At 41.9% G+C, this 21,905-nt stretch overlaps 1 protein-coding gene across 25 annotated transcripts in view; it reads left to right on the top strand.

The window, feature by feature from the left end:
- Positions 1–21,905, top strand: part of LOC121553184 (actin-binding LIM protein 1) — a 124,452-nt gene that overhangs the window by 85,483 nt on the left and 17,064 nt on the right. For 6 of the 25 annotated variants that reach the window (XM_041866153.2, XM_041866156.2, XM_041866149.2 and 3 more), the window contains exons 7-20: positions 1,412–1,499; positions 1,713–1,777; positions 2,454–2,498; positions 6,603–6,680; positions 7,629–7,787; positions 8,091–8,135; positions 8,241–8,276; positions 8,537–8,663; positions 9,529–9,636; positions 12,259–12,363; positions 15,424–15,471; positions 19,390–19,539; positions 20,629–20,717; positions 21,091–21,214. In XM_041866153.2, coding sequence (XP_041722087.1) covers positions 1,412–1,499; positions 1,713–1,777; positions 2,454–2,498; positions 6,603–6,680; positions 7,629–7,787; positions 8,091–8,135; positions 8,241–8,276; positions 8,537–8,663; positions 9,529–9,636; positions 12,259–12,363; positions 15,424–15,471; positions 19,390–19,539; positions 20,629–20,717; positions 21,091–21,214 — 1,267 coding nt within the window. The remainder of the gene's footprint in view (positions 1–1,411; positions 1,500–1,712; positions 1,778–2,453; positions 2,499–6,602; positions 6,681–7,628; positions 7,788–8,090; positions 8,136–8,240; positions 8,277–8,536; positions 8,664–9,528; positions 9,637–12,258; positions 12,364–15,423; positions 15,472–19,389; positions 19,540–20,628; positions 20,718–21,090; positions 21,215–21,905) is intronic. The other 19 variants (XM_041866165.2, XM_041866155.2, XM_041866157.2 and 16 more) reach the window with 18 other exon arrangements.

The following is a 21,905-nucleotide window of genomic DNA, read 5'->3' as shown; positions in this document are numbered from 1 at the left end:
ATAGAGCCTGGTAACAGTGTGGGAATGTTTGGAACTTAGGGGGGGGTGGATTTACTGAGTGACATGCTAGTCAATTCAAATTCTGAGCGAATCATACGACTACGAGGCGTGGCTCTAAATCAAGGCGGGAGAGGGTCGTCACTAGTTAACACAGCCACAAAGTCATAAACCCTGCCTATTTCTACAATGTATCTTATTCAAATCTGTTTTAAACCTAACCCTAACCTTAACCCTAACCTTAATCACACTGCTAACCTTATGCCTAACCGTAACCTTAAATTAAGACCAAAAAGCTAATTTTAGTAGCCAATTATGACTTTGAATCTTACTTTGTGGCTATGGAAGCTAGTGGAAACCGAGGGTGAGCTAGCCTGTGACAGTTGTATTAGATGGGACATTTAAAAATGGCGAAAATCGCCAATCAAAATAAATGTTATATCACATTAACCATATTATTTTGGGGAAGTCCAAATGATTCTGAGTTTGGGCATATAAAGTTTATTTGTGAAAACTATTTCTAAGATGAGTACTTTTAAATCACTTGTGCTGCTTGTGCTTTGAAGTCCACAATCTAGGGGGGAGGGTGGCGCTAGACGGTGATGGACTGAGAGATCATCCAATTAAAACCGGCGGCTGTTTTTGCCGCTCCTCCCATAGACTCCCATTCAAGTTCCATTCTGAGGTGCTGTGAAACCAGACGGTTCTACAGAGTGAGAGCTGTCTGGTGGACGAGATTCATTTCATGTAAATGCCTCTTAATGAACTGCTCCTGTGAAGAAATGCACATACGCTGGACATTACACTAAACCATGCCCTGGATGGACTAGTGAGTCAGCATGTTCCAGTCCTTAAGAAAACAGCATGTGGGTTGATTACACATACTTTGTCATGTTATTTGCACAATGTCATCATTTGATGTGCACTATGTTCCTTCTCTCTGCTGGGCTGTTGTTGCTGACGGTGATGAACAAGCAAAGATGGCCGTCAGTGGAGCAGTGTCGGTGTGAAGGAATGACATGGCAATGAGAGAGACACGAGAGAGCTACACACACACACACACACACACACACACACACACACACACACACACACACCACTCCACACCACACCACACCACACACTGAGTGCTCTGAAACAGGGTCCTAGCCGTGGCATGCTACTCATTATGTAAGAAAGCATGCTGTGTTAAACTCAACTGGATTCTCCTGAGGGCAGAGGGTAGCCTAGCGGTTAAGAGAGTTGGGCCAGTAACTGAAAGGTCACTGGTTTGAATCCCCGAGCCGACTAGGTGAAACATCTTTCGATGTGCCCTTGAGTAAGGCACTTAACTGTAATTGCTCCTGTAAGTAGCTCTGGATAAGAGCGTCTGCTAAATGACTAAAATCTAAATGATATCTGTGTTTGTTTCCAGGCAGGGGACAAGCACTATCACCCCAGCTGTGCACGATGCAGCAGGTGCAACCAGATGTTCACAGAAGGAGAAGAGATGTTCCTACAAGGTGAGTAGCTGGATGGGCTGAAGTTATGTCTGGAGCATTTTAAGGGTTATTACGGTATAGCTGGGTTGGTTTAGCCTGGTCCCAGATCTGCTGTATTGCCAACTATTAGGTTTGTCCATAAATGTTGGCAAGATAGCACAAACAGATCAGGGAGCAGGTTAGGTTTGGTTGTCTTTGTTCTCTAATACCATCTGTCTCTGTTCTCTTCCACAGGATCAACAGTGTGGCACCCTGGCTGTAAGAACACAACCAGAACAGAGGAGAGACAGAGGGAACGGGTAGGACAGTAGCTACCTCTTGTACCCTGACCTTGTTTGCACTGTGCAAGTGTCTCTTCTGTGTCAGCCAGTCCCAATTTGCCCCCCTGTACCCCTTCCCCTTGGCCCTAAACCTTGTGTTTGCAGATTTGTAAGGTGTAAGTAATATGGTGGAAACTCCACCACTACACTGCTTATACCTAGCCAGACACCACAGATCTGCAAACATCAAAGGGTTAGGACCAAAGGGAAGAGGTAGGGAGCAAAATTAAGACTGGCTGTGTCTGTTTGTTCTGTGACAGACACCTACAGTATGCCTCTCCCCCTTTAATCCTATGTCTACCGGTGTATGTAGTGTGTGTGTCCCTCGCTGTGTGGTGGTTGTGTGCGTGTGAGCTGCAGGTTTTGGGTCAATTCCATTTCAATTCAGTCAATTCAGAAAGTAAACAGACATTTTCTCATTGGAAAGGGTTGATAAAAAAACGTTAATTTTCTAAATGGAAAGCATTGAGAAAAAATGGAATTGGAATTAAAATGACAGTTTACTTCCAGAATGGACAGAATTGAAATGGAATTGACCCCAACCTTGGTGAACTGTGATCTGGCCAGCTGAATGGGCTCCATCTAAGTCAGGTTGGAGAGCCCCTGTGTGTGTGACTTCCTGTGAACCCCCCCTCTCCCTTCCCTTCCTCCACAGCTGTTGCCTCCGTCACTATTACTCCTCCACAAAACAGAAAGGCAGGTACTGTATTCGCTATTGACTATGCGATGGCATCATCCTGTGTTACTTTCTCCATGATGTTGCATAGGTCATAGGACATGATGCGCTGTGTGCTGCCCCCTGCTGGAGCCAGCCTGCAGTGCTATTATCTCTGTGTCTTTCATTCAGACCCATATCTGACCCATTCACCAACAGCACTTAGACTTGGGCCCATGGATACACACATTTGCACATTATATCTCATACACCCGTATCGCCCTCATGTGGAAGCATGGGCTAAAGACAAGGACATATTTGAGGAGTAGACATAAACAAATTATACATTGACTCTTTGGGATGCCCAATGGCTCTTGGGGGCGCCCGATTTGTTATGGGGGGGCACAGCCCCACTTGTAATTCGAACCATGGTGATTAATATCAAACAATAAATTCATGGTTGTTTTCACCCAAACAACTCTCTTTAAAAAGACCACATTTATTGTAACCATGTGGTTGTGAAAACATGATTAATGTCAATGGCTGCATTCAATCAATACATTAATTCAGGACTGTTGTTTCCATCTGAAGTCTGCATTTCTCATTAGTAGGCATGTGGTATTTACAGTATTAAGGGCATTACTAAGTCACAATGCAAATGCTCTCATTCATTTTGCAAGAGGCAAATTATTGACATAATTGTGAGATTATGTGTTTGTATTTTATTTAAAGATTTAATCTACTTGTCATATGAGATGTGACAATGTGGGGCAGTTAGAGTGTTGGGCCAGTACCTGAAAGGTTGCTGGTTCGAATTCCCGAGCCGACAAGGTAAAACATCTGTCGATGTACACTTGAGCAAGGGACTTAACCCTCATTTTCTACAGGGGTGCCATACTACTATAGTTGACCCTGTAAAACAAAACATTTCACTGCACCTATCCAGTGTAAAGTACCAGTCAAAAGTTTGGACACACCTACTCATTCAAGTGTTTTTCTTTATTTTAACTATTTTCTACATTGTAGAATAATAATGAAGACATCAAAACTATGAATTAACACATATGGAATCATGTAGTAATAAAATATTTGAGATTTGAGATTATTCAAATAGCCACCCTTTGCCTTGATGACAGCTGTTCACACTCTTGGCATTCTCTCAACGAGCTTCATGAGGAAGGCTTTTCCAACAGTCTTGAAGGAGTTCCCACATATGCTGAGCACTTGTTGGCTGCTTTTCCTTCACTCTGCCGTCCAACTCATCCCAAACCGTCTCAATTGGGTGGAGGTCGGGTTATTGTGGAGGCTAGGTCATCTGAAGCAGCGCTCCATCACTCTCCTTCTTGGTCAAATAGCCCTTACACAGCCTGGAGGTGTGTTTTGGGTCATTGTCCTGTTGAAAAACAAATGATAGTCCCACTAAGCGCAAACCAGATGGGATGGTGTATCGCTGCAGAATGCTGTGGTAGCCATGCTGGTTAAGTGTGCCTTGAATTCTAAATAAATCACTGACAGTATCACCAGCAAAGCACCATCACACCTCCTCCTCCATGCTTCACGGTGGGAACCACACATGCAGAGATTATCCGTTCACCTACTCTGCGTCTCACAAAGACACTCCGGTTTGAACCAAAAATCTCACATTTGGACTCATCAGACGAAAGGACAGATTTCCACCGGTCTAATGTCCATTGCTTGTGTTTCTTGGCCCAAGCAAGTCTCTTCTTCTTATTGGTGTCCTTTAGTAGTGGTTTCTTTGCAGCAATTTTACCATGAAGGCCTGATTCACGCAGTCTCCTCTGAACAGTTGATGTTGAGATGTGTCTGTGACTTGAACTCTGTGAAGCATTTATTTGGGCTGCAATCTGAGGTGCAGTTAACTCTGATGAACTTATCCTCTGCAGCAGAGGTAACTCTGGGTCTTCCTTTCCTGTGGCGGTCCTCATGAGAGCCAGTTTCATCATAGCGCTTGATGGTTTTTGCGATTGCACTTGAAGAAACTTTCAAAGTTCTTGAAATGTTCCGTATTGACCGACCTTCATGTCTTAAAGTAATGATGGACCATAATTTCTCTTTGCTTACTTGAGCTGTTCTTGCCATAATATGGACTTGGTCTTTTACCAAATAGGGCTATCTTCTGTATAACACCCCTACCTTGTCACAACACAACTGATTGTCTCAAATTCATTAAGAAGGAAAGAAATTCCACAAATTAACTTTTAACAAGGCATACCTGTTAATTGAAATGCATTCCAGGTGACTACCTCATGAAGCTGGTTGAGAGAATGCCAAGAGTGTGAACAGCTGTCATCAAGGCAAAGGGTGGCGACTTTGAAGAATTTAAATATAACATATATTTTGATTTGTTTAACACTTTTTTGGTTACCACATGATTCCATATGTGTTATTTCATAGTTTTGATGTCTTCACTATTATTCTACAATGTATAAAATAGTAAAAACTAAAGAATAACCCTGGAATGAGTAGGTGTGTCCAAACTTTTGACTGGTACTGTATGTGACAATAAAACATCTTCTGGTGGAATTTCAAAAACAAAGTTAGGTGTTGAACTAGGTGTCTTTTCCCCTCCTGTTGATTACGCAGTGATTGAGTTGTCATACATTATATATACAAAAGTATGTGGACACCCCTTCATATTACTGGATTCAACTATTTCAGCCACACCCGTTGTTGACAGGTGTACAAAATCAAGCACACAGCCCTGCAATCTCCATAGACAAACATTGGCAGTAGAATGGCCTTACTGACAAGCTCAGTGACTTTCACCGTCATATGATGCCACCTTTCCAACAATTCAGTTCATAAAATGTCTGCCCTGCTAGAGCTGCCCCGGTCAACTGTAAGTGCTGTTATTGTGAAGTGGAAACGTCTAAGAGCAACAACGGCTCAGCCGCGAAGTGGTAGGCCACACAAGCTCACAGAACGGGACCGCCGAGTGCTGAAGCGTGTAGCGCGTAACAATCGTCTGTCCTCCGTTGCAACACTCACTACCAAGTTCCAAACTGCCTCTGGAAGCAACGTCAGCACAATAACTGTTTGTCGGGAGCTTCATGAAATGGGTTTCCATGGCCGACCAGCCACACACAAGAGTAAGATCACAATGCCAAGCGTCGGCTGGAGTGGTGTAAAGCTCGCCACCATTGGACTTTGGAGCAGTGGAAATGCGTTCTCTGGAGTGATGAATCACGCTTCACCATCTGGCAGTCCGACGGATGAATCTGGGTTTGGCGGATGCCAGGAGAACGCTACTTGCCCGAATGCGTAGTGCCAACTGTAAGGTTTGGTGGAGGAGGAATGGTCTGGGCTGTTTTTCATGGTTCGGGCTAGGCCCCTTAGTTCCAGTGAAGGGAAATCTTAACTCTACAGCATACAATGACATTCTAGACGGTTCTGTGCTTCCAACTTTGTGGCAACAGTTTGGGGAAGGCCCTTTCCTGTTTCAGCATGACAATGCCCCCGTGCACAAAGCGAGATCCATACAGAAATGGTTTGTCGAGATCGGTGTGGAAGACCTTGACTGGCCTGCACAGAGCCCTGACCTCAACCCCATCTAACACCTTTGGGATGAATTGGAACACCGACTGTGAGCCAGGCCTAATCGCCCAACATCAGTGACCGACCTCACTATTGCTCTTATGGCTGAATGGAAGCAAGTCCCCGCCTCAATGTTCCAACATCTAGTGGAAAGCCTTCTCAGAAGAATGGATGCTGTTATAGCAGCAAAGGGGGGACCAACTCCATATTAATTCCCATGATTTTGGAATGAGATGTTCGACGAGCAGGTGTCCACATACTTTTGGTCATGCAGTGTATTTCACTCATCATTTGCAATGGTGGCAAACATAATGTGGTAGCAACTTTAAACTAACACCTAGCAACCTCGTCAAGAGGTTCGGATCTCTTGGTGTAACAGTTAATAGGTGTCACTGGACCCGTGTTTTTGAGTCCTGGTCGGGGCTGCCCCTCGGATTTGCTGCAATACGGATTGAAAGAGGATGAGAGGACATGAGCCAACTGAAAGAGAACTAAAAACTAGTCCAGGGATGCCCTTGAACGTGTTCCGAGAGATGTTGTCTTGACTTGTCCCTATTCTGTTCAATAGTGTAACCAACAGTTCTCCTCTTGCAGCCTTCGAGGTCGTCGTCCGAGAGTATCTGTTCCAGACCTGGTTCAAGCATACCTGGCTCACCGGGTCATACCATATATGTGAGTTCTATCTACCGTACATCTAGTCTGACGACTCACAGTAAATTCTTCCACTACTCTGCTACATACTTTCGTCTGAGACTGCCATCATTGAATTAGTTTGTGGTGAGGAGGGGCACGAGGGGTGTTGTACAAAACAAAGTTATCAGCGATTGGATGGTCTCTAACCAATCAGCGTATCAAAGCCAATGACGGATTTTCAAACCGGACGCTGTACCCACGTGTGTTCTGGCTCTAGCCCAACCCATCGGTTTCTGGACCAATCAGACGGCCCCGAATGTGCTTGGCATTTGGTGAAGGGTCGGGGATGTACTCAAATCCATACTCATTGCGGAGAATAAACTAACGTCTATAGGCGTGGCGTAGCGTTTGGCCGGAGAAGGGAATCTGGGTAGCCAGACAACCGTACATCTATCATCACACACGTACTGGACTGGATGTACTGCTCTTATATTTGGAATTTAGGCCACTTCTCCCCTAGGAAAGCTTAAAATAAATTGTGATTCCCTCTGCAAAATTTGTCTTAGTCTTAGACCTTTTTCTTACCGGTACATATATTTTCTGTTCCACCTTACTTTGTTCATGTTGCTGGACCCTTACTGCCAGTCACTTCATGTAAAGCACAAGGGGCCCTAGGCTTACCAGACTCCCTAATAGTTCCTCTATAGACAGTTACAAATTGATTGTAACTTTCCCAAAATTCCCAGGTATTCCAGAAATCCTGGTTGGAAGATTCAATCTGGAGGGAATAAGCAGGAAATGTGTGAATCCTCCAAACGTTATTTCTGGAAAACCTGGAATTTACAGGAATTGTGCAACCCTACTGACCACTAATACTTGCTAGTGTTAACCTGTCGCAGTAGATGTGTGCTTTTAGTTGTGTATAACCTCTCTCGCTCTGTCTCTATGTATGTGTCGATCTGTCTGTCTATCTGTCTGTGTCCCTAGGCAAAAGTAGACAATGAGATCCTTGATTACAGGGACCTAGCCGCCATTCCCAAAGTCAAAGCAATTTATGACATAGAGCACCCTGATCTGATTACCTATGAGCCTTTGTACACCACGTCCCTGGATGAGAGGGAGGAGAGGAGGGAGAGTGTGGGAGAGGTAATTAGCATGCAACCATGCATGAACGTGTGTGTGTGCTTGCATGTGTGTGTGTGTGACGCATCATGTCAAAATGAATGAGCCCGCATTCTGAAGTTGCGATCTGTGCTGGGTAAGTATTTGTTTGCGAGGAAATGTCTGTGATGCATAAATCATATAATCATCTTCCTTCCATCTCTCCACCTGGGAAAGTATGTCTGTTGTTGCAGGGTGGAAGGCTGACACTTTTAGTGCACATTCCATTTTTAGTCCAGTGTAAATCCATTCACATTCAGTTTGCTGAGTCATCTTCTGTGTCCACAGCTCCATACTGCGAGAAGGGAGCGTTCCCCCATGCCAGACGACAAGGTAAGCCACGCAATTATTATCATTGGTGGTACATGGTTTTGGTGTGTCAGTTCTTACAGTATGGTAATGTTGGATGTTGGTATTAATTGATTTTTTCTTATTCAGTCCTCAAGAAACATGTCACCTACACCATCCACTGAGGTGAGTGCCTGTGTCAAGACAGTCAGTGGTTTGATTTATATTCATATTTACTTGGGAGTGGGACAGTGGCTACGATGTAATTCCACCTGCTTCAAAAACAAACTTTGAAAGTAAAAAAGAAAACATTGTATCTCAGTACCGCATTACACCGTAATACTCTTGTTTAGCGTTCAGGAGGAATATAATATAATGAAATAGAATAGAATAGCTCTTGGATTGACAGTGATTGGCAGGTGAGGTCACTGTGTTGTCCACTGTAGGGCTGCTATGACATGAGGGAACGCATCCTCCAGAGGTCCACCAGTCAGGGCTCCATGGGATCACCCGTCTTCAATCGCAACAGCTATACCCCGATGTCACGCTCACCGCAGCATTTTCACAGACCAGGTGAGTGTGTGTGTGTTTGTCTGTGTATTTGTGTGTATGTATGTGTGCGTGGTGCGAGCATGTGTGATTTGTATTGTTACTCTTTACAGGTTGCACAGGAGAAAGAATTGAAAATAGTCTGAGAAATACAGTAGGCACTGCCTCTCTCCACTCTTCCCTTACTATTTTGACAAGTAATACCACTTGTTCACAACTCACAGGAGTAACATTCATGCCTGTCACTCTTTCTTAACCACACCTGAATCTTAACTCCCCACTGCAGCTGTCCTCTTTTATCTTTACTCTTCACATCTTCACTGACCACCCTGGTAACACTAATAACTTTAATGAATAAGCCTTATAAATACTAGTTTATAGTTTATTAATGCTATTCATATAATCAGTTTTTTTTCATTTTGAAGGTATATCTCGTAATACTCTTTTTCCTTATTCCTTATCCCCATTTCCCTCAAATAGTTCTTCCTCCTTGTCTCAAGTTTGTTGTTTTCTAGTTTTTACATGATTCCGATTTTCTCCCCCTCCCCCTTATTTTCCTTCACCCTCTCTCACCTCCACTCCTCATCACTCCCTTCCTAACTGTGGTGGTGTGTCCACTCGGTCTGTCTCCTCTCTCACCTTTCTTCCACCTCTTCCCTCCCTTCCTCCCTCCCTGCCTCCCTCCCTGTCTTTATCTCTGACGGTGTGTCTACCGACTGTCTCACTTCCTCCTCGGCTCCACACTTCCCTCCTCCTTTTCCACCTCCCCTCCACATCTCTCTCACATCTCCCCCTCCACATCTCCCACCCCTCCCTACCTGTGGTGGTGTCTCCCCACCGGCTCTGTCCCACCTCCCCTCCCCTCTCCCCCCCCTCCCCTCCCCTGCAGAGACTCTGACAGGCATGCAGAAGCTCTGCTCTGACCTGTGCAGTAACAGCCATAGTGACTCCCGTCCCACCTCCCCATTCAGACACCACTTCCTACCCCATAGCCAAGGTAAGACAGGGCCCTAGTCCCCCATTGTCCCCATTCCCAAGGCAAGCTGTGTCACCTCCTTCAAGTCTTCCTGCCTCAGACTCTATGGCTAAACTACTCCCTACCATCATCTTCAGCCCCTATATAGTGCCTAGTGAAAGTCTGCACACCCCTTGCACAGTTTTCACATTTTGCTGCCTTAAAATGTTATCTAAAAGGGATTACGTTCAAAGTGAAAGAAACATTATAGAACATTTTCTAAATGAATTTAAAATATAAAACAAAGATGTCTTGATTGCGTTTGTCTTCACACCCCAGCGTTAAAACTTGGTGGAAGCACCTTTGGCAGCAATTACAGATGTGATTAATTTTGAATTAGATTCTACCAACTCTGCACAACTCTTATGGCAACATACTGTATATCCATTGCTTTTGTCAAGATTGTAATGCCAAAGACACGCCAGAATGGATTTCCAAGAGGTGTTGAGTTTTCCTGAGTTTTCCTTTTCCTGACTTAAATCTGCTTGAAATTCAGAGACTAAGTTTTTATATTGCTGTCCATCAATGATTTCCAACCAAATTTACTGAGCCTGAGCCAATTTTGACAAAAACAATGGATATATTTTGCCATAAGAGTTAAAAATGATTCACTGCTGACAAAGGTGCTTCCACCAAGTATTAACTCCGGGGTGTGACGACATATGCAATCAAGACATCTTTGTGTTTTATTTTTTATTATTTAATAAACATTTATATATATTTTTATTTTACTTGGGGTATGTAGACTTTCACTAGGTGTATACTGTTGCCATGCACATTTGATATGAAGTGAATGTCAGAAGCTAGCCTGGTCCCAAATCTGTTTATGCCTTTCTTGCCAACTGACTGGCAAACAGATCTGGGACCAGGCTAGAGACGTCTCATCTGCTGTCATGATATAGACATGCAGCCTAGCTCACTTAGACCAGGGGTTCCCAAACGTTTTCACTCTGGCTCCCCATCCAGCATTGGGAACCCCCCTCCCCCCATGTCTAATTTGAATTCATTCATGTGATATTTGAGTGACTCAAACATTTCAACAAGATCTATGGGCTAAAAAACCTAGCTAAAGAAACGTGCCCCCCCTGCCGATCCCTCGCATCTCCCCTAGGGGGCGGCGCACCCCACAGTTTGGGAACCACTGACTTAGACCAACCATCATGCCCCTTAACATATGTTCTCTTTGACCTCTGACCTTTACTGGACCTCTGGACATTTCGACACATGTTTGTATTTGGTAGTGGTGATGGCCATGTACGCACTTTGAAATGTTTTTTTTTCTCCACTCAAGTCACATTACTGGCATTCTGCCTGTTCAATGATAAATCCTGGACATTCAAATTAGTATGAGATGTTACATTTGGTATGGTTACATAAGACAGATGGTTACTTAAGGCAAAAATAAAAGTAGGGTGGATGGGTGGGCGTATATCGCAAACGTCTAGCAACCCGAAGGTTGCGAATTCAAATCTCATCATGGACAACTTTAGCATTTTAGCTAATTAGCAACTTTTCAACTACTTACTACTTTTTAGCTACTTTGCAACTAAGCATGTTAGCTAACCCTTCACCTAACCCTTTTAATTAACCCTTCCCCTAACCTTAACCCTATTAGCTAACCCTAACCCTTTAACCTAACTCTTAAACTTAACCCTAACATTAACCCCTAACCCTAACCCCTAGCCTAGCTAATGTTAGCCAGCAAGCTAACGTTAGCAACCTAGCTAGAATTCGTAACATATCATACATTTAGCAAATTCCTAACATATTTTACGTTTAGTAAATTCGTAACATATAATACGTATTGTAATTCATAACATATCATACGAAAGGGGCGATGGACATCCACATTCCATACGAAACGTAACATATCATATTAAAAAAGTGTTCCGGATTTACTTACAGAATAATACGAAATGCTTTGAGACAAGGTTGGCCTGCATGCTTTGGATAGGTCTAGTTTTACGTCATGGCTACAGTATGTTACTAACCTCCGGCAATGAGATTAGTAGGATTAGGGACGGGTTAGGGTTTGATGAGTAACATTTTTCAGCATACATCTAGCTTGAATTAATTTAGCTATCTGCTCAGACACCAATTGTTTGGGATAAAACATGTTTTTTTAAAATGATAAACTGGATATTAGATATGATATCAGTCTTTTGGCCTTTTGTGTTTTGATGTTGTTTGGTTGCATGCTAAGGTGTGTCCTCATCCTCATCTATTGTGTTATGATAGGGACAAACAGAGTGAATCTGTAGCTGTACCAAACTCAGAGTTGCATATGGTTCATATTGTATGCTCTGGTATGCTTATTGTCTGCTGTATGCTTTAACTACAACAACTACATGATTTTCCCATCCATTGATTTGATAACACAGGATCCTTCAATAATTCTCAAAACTCGATCACTCTTTCAGAGTAAAGTAACATCCCCTTGCGTCCATTTTTATGCTTGACCCTAATCTCACATGCCAGACTTTACAGCTATATCCAATACTCAGGGACACTCTTGTCTGGCTCTGCGAGATTAGCTTTCTCCAAATTTATGATTTCCGTATGGTTGCCCTGCTTACATTTTGTTCTTGGTTCTTCTCATCGGAGGTACTGATCCACCCAGCGGGCGGAGCTCCCCTATACCCCAACGGCCAGAGAGCCGCCCGGTCACTCCGCCTCTCTCTCTGACCCCTAAACATTTCCACCTCCCAGGTAGGAGATACACGGAGCGCACCCTGTCACTGTCACTGCTACCTGAGACTTTCTATCTCTCGCTCTCTTTTATCACTCTCACTCAACTTCTCTCTACCACTTTTTCCATTTCAATAATGCTTTTGGCTCATGTGTCACTGGAAAAGTGTTTGCTACGTATACATGAAATACAAAACACTGGGCACAAACTGGTTGAATTAACGTTGTTTCAACGTAATTCGTCGACGTATTGTGACGCCGATTCTACGTGTAAAATACATTCAAAAATGTCAACATAAACAAACCTTGTATAAAATATGTTGAATTTGTACCTTTAAACCAACGTCAGATCTTCAACGTTATATCCACTATCAGAAAAACAAACAATAAGCTGGGCAGCACCTCCTACTGGAGAATTGATCTATCTACACATACCTTTGGTCTCCCATCCAAAGTTTTAACCAAGCCCAGCTATGGTATTTGTCACTGACTATTATCAATGTGCTATCGTGAGAGTGATTGTTGATAGATCCCCATTTTAAAATGAAATAGATCGACCGCTGCACCACTCGGGAGGCCCTAAGGTACTGCATCGCAGTACTTGAGGCGTCACTACAGCCCCAGGTTTGATCTCAGGCTTTGTCACAGCCAGCCATGACCGGGAGACCCGTGAGGTGGCGCACAATTGGCCCAGCGTCATCCGGGTTAGGGGAGGGTTTGGCCGGCCGGGATTTCCTTGTCCCATCACGCTCTAGCAACTCCTTGTGTGCGGGCCGGGTGCCTGCAAGCTGACTTTGGTCGCCAGCTGGACGGTGTTTCCTCTGACACATTGATGCGGCTGGCTTCCGGGTTAAGCGAGCAGTGTGTCAAGAAGCAGTGCGGCTTGGCAGGGTCGTGTTTCGGAGGACGCATCGATCTCGACCTTCGCCTCTCCCGAGTCCGTAGGGACAAGACTGCAACTATTGGATATCACGAAAAAGGGGTAAAAGTACAAAAACATATATAATAATTTAAAAAATCATAAAAACAAATAAAATAGATTCACTGTTGCTATCAAAGTCATTCCAAAAGGTAGGTTTAACAGAGCAAAATGACATTTAACCATACTTTATCACTCATTTTTCATCAATGATGATATTTAGGCCTATATATAATCTGCAAAGTCATCAACAGCTATTGTTTCAATTCAACCCAGAATTCAACAAAAAATTAGACAATACAATAGGCCTAGGGTTTTAAGCTCTGGCTGATTTCAAATGGAATGATATTTAGTGATTGAAATCTGTTTGGTTGCCAACGCAACCAAATATCAACATTTGAAGGAGATGTAGCCTCTATCTTCTGATTGGATAGTTCCATCTGTGCCACTATATTAGTCTGGCTTTAATTTCAGTGTGTCTACAAAATAATCATTGATATGTTGGATTCAACTCCATCTCAACTAAAAATCTAAGTTAAAGAATAGGACTAAATAAAATCAAATTATTTAAAGTGCATTTAAAGTTGGATTTGTTTTGATTTAGTCCTATTCTTTAACTTTGATGTTTGATTGAGATGGAGACGTGAATCCAACGTACCAATGATTAATTTGTAGACAAACTGGAATTAAAGCCAGACTTATGGCCTGAACTCACCAAAAGCGAGCATGTGATTTATTTTTAAATGCACTGCTTTGAATTATAATGACCAAACCGAAGCCGGGCGGGCAGGTTGTCCGCTTTGACGCCTCGCTCATTTAGAACGTGTCTCGTTTTTTTGTGTTTTATTGTTGCCGCTGTAGTCACACACATTTTTTTGTGGTTGTCATTATTCACTTTTTTTTAAAGCTCATTTGAATTGGAAGAGGTAGCTAAAGATTGAGGCTTTACCATACATGCTAAATTAGGCCAATTCATCCACTTATGGAAACACAACATTGCTATCAGCAAAGATGATTGGAGATATGGACTATCCTGCTAGCATACAGTCACTGTTCTGCCTGTCCGGTCCTTTCCACCCGCCTCGCTCTGTTTGCTCCACCCACCCGTTTCTGGTGAGTTAAGTTTTTCGCTTAAGTCAGTGGCACAGATGGAACTATTGAAGCAAAAGATAAATCTCCTTCAAATGTAGATATTTGGTTGCGTTGACAACCCAAAACAATTCAATATCACTTTTGTAATACAGTTAATAGCCTAAAGTTAAAGGAGCAACATGCAGAAATTTCCTGGTTGCTAAAATTCTAATAGTTCGCCTAATTTCAGTTTATGTGACAAAACAAGCACTATAAAGTATGTAGAGAATCATTGTCCCATTTAAACCGCTGTGAAATATATTTTCAATAACCGAAAATATTGTATTTTCAGCTGGTTGAAGCTGATGTACAAAACCGAAAGTAAAAGAAATAGAAATAGCGCACATAGAACAGATCTACAGCTTCTTAGACTTGCTTTCAATGAGTGACAGATCTATAACTATGTGAATTTGGTCGGGTCGCCCAAAAAGTTACATATTGCAGCTTTAATAACTAATGTAAAATTCTACTTTAAAATGGTTAACACATCCATGGCCACATTCCGAGGTGATGGTAACTATACATTTCTTCTTATGTAATCACATAAAGTGTTCTAATTCAAGATATCTTGCGTAGGTCATCGCACAATGCTGTAATAATCTGGCAGAATCTCGAACAACATTGATCAATTGCGCCATTTACTTTTAATGTAATCTCAACTGCAATCTTTTGGTTCAGCCATTAGATGAAGTACAGTGATAACACATTCATCTGTTGTATAGATAAACAAAATATCTGACATTGTATTCCCGTTTGAACTTTGCTGTGCTTTTAAATGATTGAAAGCGTGGAGATGGCCATTTGGGTGACAATTACACCAAAAATCAGACATTGTTTTTCCATTGGAATCATTGAAAGCATAGTGATAACACATTGGAAATTCAACTAACTTTTGTCTGTCTTTTTGGGTGATTATATCTTGTAATCCCATTGATCAACATCTCAACCAAATATTCCCCGATTATCCACGTTGAAATGACGTGGTGTGCCCAGTGGATTTTGACTATGTCTTTCTCCCGTTGCCCTTTCAGATCAGGGGATCAACATTTACAGGAAACCACCCATCTACAAACAACACGGTACATTCACTCTCTGTGACCTGGTTTCACCAGCATTAACAGCATGAATAATTATACTGATTGCAAATAGAGGCAGAGCCTTCCAAGAGCATGACTTCTCTTAGCAGGGACATGATATGAGGAGTTGGTTTACTGTAAAACAAGCGTGATTATAGAAAGAAAATAGTGTCACGAACCTCATTGGCTAATAAAGAAGATCGATAAGCTTCACAATACAAAGCAGCACCTTTTAGTAATGGTATAGAGTTGGTAGACTAGATGTCAATGAGTAATATCTGGGTCCTTTCAATTATGTTTTTCTTTCAGTTTGGATTGAAATTGTGTAATCACCACATTGACCTCCAATTGTACACCATTTACTGTAACCACATCCAATGTCAATGTGTCAATACTGTTTGAAGTCTCTCTCGCTGACCAAATACTTTCTGAACACTTTCTGAGAATCTAGAAACCTAAGCAAAAGATCAAGGCATGTGAGCCTACAGTACCCCATAATCTACAAAGAAGGTTTGGGATGGCAACTTAATTCCCTTAAATATTATTTATTGCTGACACGTTTCGGAGCGTGGTCCTTCTCCACAGTGGTTCTGTAGCCCTTTCCTGCTGTCAAATGATCTAGTGGCCTCATGGGTGTAAAGTTAGTAATATTTTTCATAATTAATAAACATTCAAAAAATTACGTTGAAAATCTGGTGTTTCTATGTCAAACTGTTTTGTTATATTTCAGTCTTCTGTGATGTATATAAAGTGTAATATTGTGATGCAAAGTCAAAATGTATTGCATTTCACCTCTATATCTGACATGGTACAGGTGTCTTCTTTTTTTGAGCCCATAATGTGTGTGTGGTGTATACTTTTGTTTCAAAGTAGATTTGTTTAAGACTTCCAAGAAACACTCTGTGTGACCCTGATTTAGCCCACAGCAGTAAAATATTTTAAAGAAGATGCATGCTCCGAAACACGTCAGCAATAAATACTATTGAAGGCAAATACTGTAAGTCGCTCTGGATAAGAGCGTCTGCTAAATGACTAAAATGTAAAAATGTAAATGTAAAGAAGTTGCCATCTTGAACAGTCTTTTAAGATTACATTTTTACATTCCTAGGACTGAGCACCCCTTCAGCGGTTCAGACAGTATTATAAATCTTGGTTAGAGCGCCAGCACACTACAACTATTTACATAATCTATGAACAATTTTGAATAATAGGTGTAAGTGTAAGGTTGGGGGATTATCTTTACCATGTACACAGCAAATTTGAGATCACAATTTTTACATCCACCGTGTTAAACGTAACACTTTCTTAGTGTGTATACTGAATGTGACCCACTGAAAAAGTGTTAAACTGTTGCAAATTCCAACTTAAATTAACATTTATTAGAGATGATGCTTTTACAATTTATTTTTGTTAGGGAATCACATGTAGTGTGTTTCAGAATCTTTGTATTTTTTTGGGTGTGGGGTGTAAAGCCTTATTTACATATTTCCCAGCATGCCTTTCAAGTGAACGTGAGAGATACCCACCCATGTTTGTTAGTGACAGAGACATGATTGTTGCATTCATTACATTCCAGCCTTGAAGCTTTCAGGAAGTGACTGCTTAAGTGATAGTGTTTCAATTGAAATAAACCGTTTATCGCCATATTATGCAGTGGGGGGAAAAAGTATTTAGTCAGCCACCAATTGTGCAAGTTCTCCCACTTAAAAAGATGAGAAAGGCCTGTAATTTTCATCATAGGTACTCGTCAACTATGACAGACAAATTGAGATTTTTTTTTCTCCAGAAAATCACATTGTAGGATTTTTAATGAATTTATTTGCAAATTATGGTGGAAAATAAGTATTTGGTCACCTACAAACAAGCAAGATTTCTGGCTCTCACAGACCTGTAACTTCTTCTTTAAGAGGCTCCTCTGTCCTCCACTCGTTACCTGTATTAATGGCACCTGTTTGAACTTGTTATCAGTATAAAAGACACCTGTCCACAACCTCAAACAGTCACACTCCAAACTCCACTATGGCCAAGACCAAAGAGCTGTCAAAGGACACCAGAAACAAAATTGTAGACCTGCACCAGGCTGGGAAGACTGAATCTGCAATAGGTAAGCAGCTTGGTTTGAAGAAATCAACTGTGGGAGCAATTATTAGGAAATGGAAGACATACAAGACCACTGATAATCTCCCTCGATCTGGGGCTCCACGCAAGATCTCACCCCGTGGGGTCAAAATGATCACAAGAACAGTGAGCAAAATCCCAGAACCACACAGGGGGACCTAGTGAATGACCTGCAGAGAGCTGGGACCAAAGTAACAAAGCCTACCATCAGTAACACACTACGCCGCCAGGGACTCAAATCCTGCAGTGCCAGACGTGTCCCCCTGCTTAAGCCAGTACATGTCCAGGCCCGTCTGAAGTTTGCTAGAGTGCATTTGGATGATCCAGAAGAGGATTGGGAGAATGTCATATGGTCAGATGAAACCAAAATATAACTTTTTGGTAAAAACTCAACTCGTCGTGTTTGGAGGACAAAGAATGCTGAGTTGCATCCAAAGAACACCATACCTACTGTGAAGCATGGGGTGGAAACATCATGCTTTGGGGCTGTTTTTCTGCAAAGGGACCAGGACGACTGATCCGTGTAAAGGAAATAATTAATGGGGCCATGTATCGTGAGATTTTGAGTGAAAACCTCCTTCCATCAGCAAGGGCATTGAAGATGAAACGTGGCTGGGTCTTTCAGCATGACAATGATCCCAAACACACTGCCCGGGCAACGAAGGAGTGGCTTCGTAAGAAGCATTTCAAGGTCCTGGAGTGGCCTAGCCAGTCTACAGATCTCAACCCCATAGAAAATCTTTGGAGGGAGTTGAAAGTCCGTGTTGCCCAGCGACAGCCCCAAAACATCACTGCTCTAGAGGAGATCTGCATGGAGGAATGGGCCAAAATACCAGCAACAGTTTGTGAAAACCTTGTGAAGACTTACAGAAAACGTTTGACCTGTGTCATTGCCAACAAAGGGTATATAACAAAGTATTGAGAAACTTTTGTTATTGACCAAATACTTATTTTCCACCATAATTTGCAAATAAATTCATTAAAAATCCTACAATGTGATTTTCTGGATTTTTTTTCTCATTTTGTTTGTCATAGTTGACATGTACCTATGATGAAAATTACAGGCCTCTCTCATCTTTTTAAGTGGGAGAACTTGCACAATTGGTGATGGCCTAGTTGTCCTTGACATTTTGGTCTGAAAATGATGGCTCATGGGCCACATCAGACCTGCAAGTCACAATATGCTGGTTTGTGAAATTATTAGTAATTCCTATCAGATTCCAGCCATTCAAAACAACTGCTATTGAGAAGGACTAAAGCAAGACTACCTAAATCATTTAAAGGTGAACAACCATCTCAGTAACGGGTGCAATAAGTCCAACTCCTTACAGATTGGATTAGTTTAGAAAAGGTTATTTATATTTGTATAGCATAAGATCAATGAATCAATCAATGTGCATGCAGAAACATAGATATTAAAACAAACGATTCTAAAAATCAAACTGCAACAAATCATGCTGGGAAATATGATAATGAGGCCCCTCCCACGTCTTTTCTACTCTGAGAGAGTTAACGGAAATGAACTCAACACAGTAAAGTACGCGGTGTTGATTCCACTGTGTTTCAAATAACACTTCATCTATTCACTGCAGGTGGTGTCAGTTTCAATCCCACTGGTGTTAACCCCACTCGAATCAACACTCAGATATAACACTCACAACACCTTTTTACCTCAAATTTGCTGTGTAGAGATTATCACACAACATTTCAGACAGATGATGATGAAATGTTCCGCTGTGGTTAAGGGGATTAAGGGGACTCACTCAGACACTGATAGTCCAGTTCCTCTGGTTACCAACTTAGATTCACCCGCACCAAAAAGAAAGTCTGCTGATGACATCATCAGATCCGCTACGTTTCCTGCCGCCCATGTCCCCCGTCCGGATGACACATCACCAAGCGAGAACGACCACTGGCCCCCCTGCTCTCCCTCCCTGGCCCTGGCTGCCTTAGGTACAGTAGGCTCCCTATGAGCATGCTTGCCCTGCCCCACCGCCCTCCCCTTAGAGGCTCACTACCCCTAACCAAACCCTGAACGTGTCCCTGTCCAGAAACAATCACTAGTCCCTACCCTCTAGACATTTGTGGAGATCTGAGAGAATTTGATAGGTTTGAGCAATATATCAATAGCTCCACCTTGAACTCTGATAGGCTAGGTGGAATTTCTGCCATATTGCTTTTCCAAACCTCTCAGATTTCCACAAGTGTCTAGGATGTAGGAGTTTGGGTTCTTTATGGATAGGGCATAATCTCACTCTTATGCACTTGTATCTTAAACCCACCACTAAGCTTTATTGCATCCCTGCTCTCACTACAATTTGACTCTCTGGAACACAGACTTTTACAATTATTTTGCTGAATTTTGTGCAATGCTGATGAATAATGGATCCTTGAAAGACTATTGTTATTGGCGTCATGTCACGTTTTGCTTGCTACAGCTTTAGTTGCACCTTCCTTTACAGCTACCTATACAATCAATCAATTGATTGGTTGATGTACTGTACCTAGACCATTAACAAATGACTTGGACAGAGCTAACTGAGACTGGCTTCAAACTGACCTGTCTTCCTACACTGTGTTGTTCTGTGTATCAAACTCATAGTAAAAAGCTCATCTTGTGAAGACTGTTGTATTGTCGGTGTTAACATTCTGTGTAGCTGAGTAGTTGCATTGTCTTTGTGTTGTCTGTGTATATGTCTAGTCAACTCTGTCTCACATTTGTGTTCTCCCACACCCCTGTTGCTGGAAAGATAAATCCTACAGTACTTTTGTAAATCCTTTAAAAAATCCTGTAGAGTACTTTTGTGAATGTGATGTCCACAGATGGAAGCATTCTATTATGCCTTCTGTTATAGTTTTGGACAGTCTTGTTTTACTGTATTTAACACTAGTTCTCGGTCAAGATGCCTGTAATTCACACACAGTTATAAGGGTGTGTGCGTGCCTGCCTGTGTGTGTGTGTGTGTGTGCGTCTGTGTTTGTGTGTGTGTGTGTGCGCATGTGTGTGTTGGCTTATTCGTGGGTTGTGTATGCCACTCAAAGGTTCAGAAGGAGGAAGGAGACGGTCTAGGGAAGAGGAGGAAGAGGAGGCTCTGAAGAGAAAGCAGATCCAGGAGGAGCATATCAACAAGGTTAGAGAAGCCACATTCATACACTTACTCCCACAATCACAATCACACCCACAAACACACACAGGTAGGCAGCTCTGCTCTACTATTGTATGTTCATAAAAAGGTATTCCTGCAGGTACAGTATACTGCTTTATAGTATATAGTATATAGCATGTACAAGCCTTTATACTGTATTATAATAAGGTTTATACTATGTTTTGTTTCTGTATGTATCAACTTTTTAACTGACTCAAAATAGCTGGTATTTAGTCAGTATCATTATAAGATAAAATATATTATAAGATATTATTATACATGCTCATGACAAGTCTTACAATGCATTATACCTGCAGGCTTTAAGTTACGTTTTACCATATGTTCTGTGTGTCCCCAGATCCAGTCTGGTTTGGGGAAGCTGATAATGAAGGAGGAGAATGAGAAGGAGCAGATCAGGGAAAGTCACGCACGCAGCCAATCAGCTCAGCGCTATGAACCCCATCAGACCAACTGTGATGGAGGTATGTTCTGACCAACCTCACCGTATAGTAACTAGCACATTGTTTTGGAAGAACCACATCAAATGAACTGTAAATAAGGGTCATATTCATTAGGTACCAAACTGAAGAAAGCGATCTAAAACGGATTGAAACACAGAGTTACTATCTGTACTTGTCCAATGTAACAAACACAATTTTTTTTCTTTTTTTCTGCAAAACATTTAGAAATCTTTGGGTATGATGTGCACCAATTAACAATATCCTGGTCAGGTCCAACCTCAAACGCAACCCTATCAAATAAACAGCACATAACACATTTGAGATCAGAATTTTAACACCAAAAGTGTTAAAAGTCACACTTTCTTAGTGCGTACAGTGCCTTCAGAAAGTATTCACACTCCTTAACTTTTTCCAAATTTTGTTGTGTTACAGCCTGAATTTAAATTGAGATTTTGTGTCACTGGCCTACACACAATACCCCATAATGTCAAAGTGGAATTATGTTTTTTTACTTTTTACAAATTATTTAAAAATGAAAAGCTGAAATGTCTTGAGTCAATAAGTATTCAACCCCTTTGTTATGGCAAGCCCAAATAAGTTCAGGAGTAAAATGGAGTAAAAATGTGCTTAACAAGTCACACAATAAGTAGCATGGACTCTGTGTGCAATAATAGTGTTTAACATGATTTTTGAACGACTACCTCATCTCTAT

Source organism: Coregonus clupeaformis, chromosome 37 (genome assembly GCF_020615455.1).
Source record: "Coregonus clupeaformis isolate EN_2021a chromosome 37, ASM2061545v1, whole genome shotgun sequence".
Classification (NCBI taxonomy): domain Eukaryota; kingdom Metazoa; phylum Chordata; class Actinopteri; order Salmoniformes; family Salmonidae; genus Coregonus; species Coregonus clupeaformis.
Note: the sequence above shows the minus strand (reverse complement) of the source record. Positions and strands in the feature narration are given on the sequence as shown.